This window comes from Sitophilus oryzae, unplaced genomic scaffold (assembly GCF_002938485.1).
Source record: "Sitophilus oryzae breed Bouriz unplaced genomic scaffold, Soryzae_2.0 scaffold_80_pilon_pilon, whole genome shotgun sequence".
NCBI lineage: Eukaryota > Metazoa > Arthropoda > Insecta > Coleoptera > Curculionidae > Sitophilus > Sitophilus oryzae.
The window spans coordinates 428-6,539 of NW_022147428.1; the positions used below are offsets into that span (position 1 = coordinate 428).

General features: G+C 34.8%; 1 protein-coding gene across 1 annotated transcript; it reads left to right on the plus strand.

The window, feature by feature from the left end:
- The first annotated feature begins 1,037 nt into the window (after nucleotides 1-1,037).
- Nucleotides 1,038-6,105, plus strand: LOC115888955 (transmembrane protein 47-like). The gene is made up of 5 exons (XM_030908841.1): nucleotides 1,038-1,056; nucleotides 1,960-2,146; nucleotides 3,937-4,086; nucleotides 4,213-4,275; nucleotides 4,826-6,105. The coding sequence occupies exons 2-5, from the start codon at nucleotides 1,999-2,001 to the stop codon at nucleotides 4,984-4,986; spliced, it is 522 nt and encodes a 173-aa protein (XP_030764701.1). The 5' UTR covers nucleotides 1,038-1,056; nucleotides 1,960-1,998; the 3' UTR covers nucleotides 4,987-6,105.
- Nucleotides 6,106-6,112: the final 7 nt, after the last annotated feature.

Below are 6,112 nucleotides of genomic sequence, written 5' to 3' on the forward strand. Positions count from 1 at the left end.
ATCCATCTATACATACATATTTTGTACATTGAATAAACCAGTAGATAATAATACTGTGCCCTGTGTCCTATATTTAAAAAAAAACGAAATTTGTGAATAGCGAGTTTAAAAAAATACGTACCTTGTTATTCGTTCGTATCGGTAAACATTTAGTGCATTTTTTTAAATTTTGTATTATTGGTCGTTTTTAATATCCTATGATCCAATAAAAAAGACGTCACGGTAGGCATAGAATATATATTTTAAATCGAAGTTTATCAAATTCGACTTAATTTTCTACGAACAGATGTCATCCACAGAATCAAATCCCTCAAGCGGCAATGGACAGGATACCTGCCAAGAAGGACGGACCACAGATGAACCACAAAAATCACATCGTGGAATTAAGAGACCTAGAAGGAAACCGACCCTGAAAATAATACTTATTCGTTCAATATTTCCTGAGTTCTGTCCTGTATCCCATAAATGTTGGCAAATCTCATACATATTTAGAAATAAATCTTTTTTTTTTAGATAATTGACCTGTTTTTAACCCGAAAGAAGATTATTAGAATCAACTAAATGAATGTTTGATAATTTAATAATTTCGTTAATTTTAGTTAATTAATTTTTCAATTTAAGAATTGTGTACAGAATGAATTAATATGATTTATTAAGGATATCTTAATTTAAAATATTTTGAAGTACTTTTTTACCAATTTAATGGAACTAATCTTACTTTTTATCGATTATTACCTCATTTTAATCACTTAAAAATGCTAAGTAGTTTATAATAATCTACTAGTAGAAAATTATCAATATTTTCCTTGAATATTTGTGCAACTTTTATCAGTTGAAGTACTGCAATTATTGGTTTATTTGAATAAAAATCGGAATTGATAAGTCATATCTACTTGTTTTTTCTTTCTTCAAGTGACTGAATCATACTATTGTAAGGTGGATGTTTATACATTTCTGTATGAATTGTGAGTGTTACTGTAGTCATCAATGAAATATACCTACGTACACACTACGTAACTCAGATGGAATTCCCGCAACTTGCAGTTCTGCAAACTTGTGTGTAACATTACTATTATTTTGTTTATTTTTAAAAGGCAGTTTTTATGTATCATAAACGAAGGAAGTGAACTAAAATTATTAACTTCCTTAGTTCCTTGAAGAATAAAATGATATGATTTATTTGTGTTTGGAAAAGTTAAATTTTACTCAACTGGAATAGAGATTTTATCGAGTCCAAAACAGCCTCTACACTATGCGGAAAACACCTCGGAGCAGGTCAAGATCGCGTTTCATCGCCCAACTTTATCGCATTTCGGTTTATTTCCAGTTGTCTTGACCCATTTCGGTTTGCCTCGACCTACTTTCGATTCTTAAAAGCGCCTGAAAACTACTCGTGAAGAGGGCGTGGGGGATTTTTTTGGCGTTTCCTATTGCCTCGTTCAATTTTATTTGGTTTTGAGCTATTTCCAAAACGTGTCGGTATCTGTACCCGAGGCAAAGGATTTTTTTTTCGTAAATCTCAGTGAAATAAGTAAACCTAGACATTTCTAAAATAGCTGTTGTTGATATGACATCTCGTTTTATGTTGATATATATTCCTCAAGATTAATATTTGAACACGCGTTTATAATATGTAGAGTAGATATATAAACAACAAAACTTTTCACTCAATCTGCAGGAATATAATTACAGTATGTTTATTATTTATTTATATTACAATGAATTAGTATATAAAATTGTATCTCTCCTAAGTCTTAATTTTTTTCGATTTATTATAATTTTCTTGCTTGCTAAAAGCTGCAAAAAGCAGTTGAAAATCAGTGGCGCACAAACTTTTTAAAAAAATATTCCAGTGATAACGTATATGCGCGTCCCTGGTGAATATGTCTACACTTTTCTAAAGATTGATTTTATGAAATAATTAAGTCTTGTAATAATATTTATTTCTTGTTGTTGCAGGTGATCGCTTTTATTTGTGGTCTGATCGTGATAGTCCTGATGATCATGGGCCTGGTGTCCACCGATTGGCTGATGGCCGCCGGATGGCGCCAGGGTCTCTTCATGCACTGCATCGAAGAAAACGCTCCCGAGCCGCTGCCTTTCAACACTAGGGGGAGCGCGGGTTGTTACACAGCCAGGGACGTAGGTAAGAAATTAATCCTGGATTTTTGTTAACATTATTAAGAATTTAGAATTAAGTTAATCTGATGTTGGAGCTTTAGTAGTTTCGATGTAGATGCCATTTAATGATGGGCAAATGCAAGACCAAGACGTCTTGGTCTGGAGATGAAATGTATACCTATAAACATTTCTCTCTTTCTGATGTTTCTTTTTCTATTTTTTTTTCTGTTAAAATAAAGAGATATCATTATTATTTAATACCCACCTCGGGTACTGTAGCACAATAATTAAAACCAGAATCAGTTTCTCTATCGCGCCTGCAAAACGAAACAAATTTAATTCCCTTTTTGGCGTTGGGCGACTCAAATCCTCCTCTAGGCCCTTGAGGGTCCCATTTTAACGAGCAAACTTTGGCCGGCTGCTGCACAGTTGTGTTGGCGGTGGCGTGTGTAAGTGGGGGATGGGGGGCCAAAATCGCCCCCCGGCTCGAGCTTTGGCGCGGCTTAATTGAATATTTGCATAGATAAGAGAGCGGATGATTAAATAGAAAAAGTTGCGGTTGTAGTAGTCAAAATATTTAAGCGTGTTTTGGTTCGCTTCCATTCGTATTAATAGAGTATTACCTTGGCTTGGTTTTTATAATGTATTTGTAAAGCCCCGAACGACTTAACTCAGAGCTATCGGCGGTTGATTCAGTATACATAGAAATTAATCATTTTATAGATGTTTACGCATTGTTTCAGTTGCCACAAGGTTGAACGATCAGGTGCGGTCTCAATATCGTTAAACTGACCCACAATAGAATTTCCAAAAATACCAGCCCGCGACGATCAAAATCGTCTTCGTTGAGTTCTTGTACCCAACTGAATTTTGTACGGGTGGAACTTGTCTTTTTTTAATATCTTTGGACACTTGTACGATTCATGCCGGTCTCATTGGCTAATTTTCTTGTACTCAGCATACTATCCATGGCAACTTGGCCCAATACGAATACCTCCATAGCTTCATTTACTACAGGATTTTCCCTCCGCCTCTTTTTATTCATAACGGAACCAGTTTCGCGAAATTTTTCTAACTCGCGAACAATTTTGCCATAAAGGTGTTTGTCAGGATGGCGTTCATTGAATATCTGCGCAAACCGATTGCCACATTCATTATTTTTAAAATAAAGTTCGATTATTTTCACTTTTTCTGCATGTGAGTACACCATAATTAATTGTAAAAAAGTTTAACGATATTGAGAAGAAACTTCAACGCACAAGTCACAGAACAGCTATCTAGCAACTACCGCATCTGATCGTTCAACCTTGTGGCAAGTGAAAAATGCGTAAACATCTAGAAATAATAAGAAAAAACAGCAAATTAGTCGAAGGAATTTATCCATATCATTTACTCTGATAAATGTTTAAATAAACTTTTCAAATTTCAATCCATCATATTTTCTCAATGACTCGACCGATTTTCAAAAACGAAGCTGGGAAATATAGAGAATAGAAAGCTATTTTCATTGCGGCGCCACTTGACCCCCCTTCCCATTTGAAAAAAGTTGGGGGATGACACCCCCGCTTACAGGGTTGAAGATTTTGCAATTATTTTTGGGGCAAAAGTTGTCCCCCTCACAAACAAAATTGACGTGTTTATGGATTTTCTGAAAAAAAATTACCCTGGCCGTTATGCCTTGCGGAACGTTTTCGATGGGCCACTCTGTATATAAAATAATGTAAACCGCGCACTGAATCCGGTCAGCATCGGCGACAGCGACAAATATAGGATAAAAAGTTAAAAATAAATAAAAAGTAAATATTTTCTTTTCAGCGTACATCAAAGCTTCGGCAGCTCTCTGCGTCATAACGCTTTTGACAGACTTGGTAGCCACCGTTTTGACAGGTCTAGGACTTCGTACGAAAGACCACCACACCAAGTTCAAATACTACAGGTTCGCTGTTATAGTGATGGGTCTAGCCCGTAAGTATTCATCTGTGATTTTAATATCTCTAATAATTTTAAATATGTTTCATAAGAATTGTTATAATGAAACATATTCTATGATTCATATGATCTAATGAGATTTTAATTGGATTTTTTTTGCAGTGGCTTCTATACTCATAGCACTTATTATATACCCCGTATGTTTTGCGGCGGAACTAAACTTAGGTAAGTTTTATGTAGTATTTAAAAACCAACTAACTCTCAATATAATCATACACTAGCTCTGGTCACTTCATCTGCCTGGTCTACAGCTGTAGTAAAATGAGTAACTAATTGTAAAAAAAAGTTTCAACTCTAGATGCAGCATTTTTCAAAAACGTCTTCTTGTGCGGTTTGAAATTTTGATGCAAAATCCCGAAATATCCATCTTTTTAATAAATTTGATTTTCCATTAAGCTCTCGATATTACTGTCTTACACGTTAAAATCCACGCAGTTTCGATGACCAAATCGGTATAAAGAGGGTATAAAGACTTTTTTCAAAAAGGAATAGTTAATTTGAACTACTCACTATTAATGGCGGGTTATTTGAACTACTAACTGTAAACAGTAGGAAACGTGTTTATTGCTATATTTTATTGATGGTACATTTGAACTATTTTTTATTTTTAATTGAAAGACAACCCCGGACAAACCTAGACTAACTATTACAAACTAGAGTCGCGACAATACGACTTTTGGTATCAATGCTAATTCTATTATATCTTCTGTTGTAGGCAACCGAACGATATGGGAGTTCGGCTGGGCGTACGGCGTGGGCTGGGGCGTGGCCATTTTCCTCTTCAGCGGCGTGGTGTTGCTGATGTGCGACAAGGAGAGCGAGGAGATCTACTACAAGGAGCGGAAAATCGTGCACGAAAACGATTCGCGCGCCTAGTGGCCGCCTAGTCTGCCCGACGTTGTCCTCTGATCGTAGGGGGTGGCGGACAAGCGCTCACCCTCTCCGTGAGAGCGGGACTGGTACGAACGAGAGATTCTTGTGAGTCGACGTGAGAGTAAATATGCGATAGAAAAAGGCGCTTTTGAGTTATATCTTGATCTTTGTTACGAAGAGAATAAATTAAAAGATTGCCATTTAAAGAATTGAAAATTATAGGTCATTGTCTTAGAGAAAGTGTTCTTGAAGCTCTCTAAATAAAATCGAATTAAAAATCTAAGCTTAAAGTGACCAGAGACCAGAGCGGAATATTTTAAGGTATAGTTCATTTGAACTACTCACTATTAATTTCGGATTATTTGAACTACTATCCTTCAAACATAGGAAACGTATTTAATGTTGTATTTTATTACATTACGGTACATTTGAACTACTTCCCATTACAATTAATCGGACATTTGGCCTACTCGTTAAAAAAAATAAAAAGATTTATATGGATACTCTATTCTTTAAATGGTTAAAAGAAACCAGATTTTTTATTTCATGCAGAAAAAAAATTTTTGTTAAGTTTTGCTAAAACCGCAGAATGTAGCATTAAATGAGCATGAAATATGTACAACGATCAAGATACTATATTCTCCAATAAAGGGTTAATTAATCATTAATCCTATAATATGATTATCTTTACTTACAAAACTTTAATATTTCTTCCAAAAACAATATACAACTGCATTATGTTCTTAATAACTTTACATAATAAATCTAATACATTTTATCTAAAACCAATGAAACTTTGACCATTTTTCTAAAAATTCGAGCGAAATAAGAACGCAAAAACCAAACCTGCATGTTAATACACGTCGATTCTCAAGAATAAAGTGTGAATGTTGCTTGCCTGTAATTGAATGTTTACCTGGTCAGTTTGATATAATGGAGACCAATTTCAGTTTGTTCTGGATTTAATGTACAAAATAGTTTTCGTAGGACGCTCTCCTGTAATTAATAATTCAGCTTTATTTTTGTATATTATTTTTTTCCAATTTTTATGCGAATAAATGTGTAGTAAGTCGTTCGGACAATGAAAACGCGTTATTTAAACGAGTAGACATTTGAACTACTCTTCATT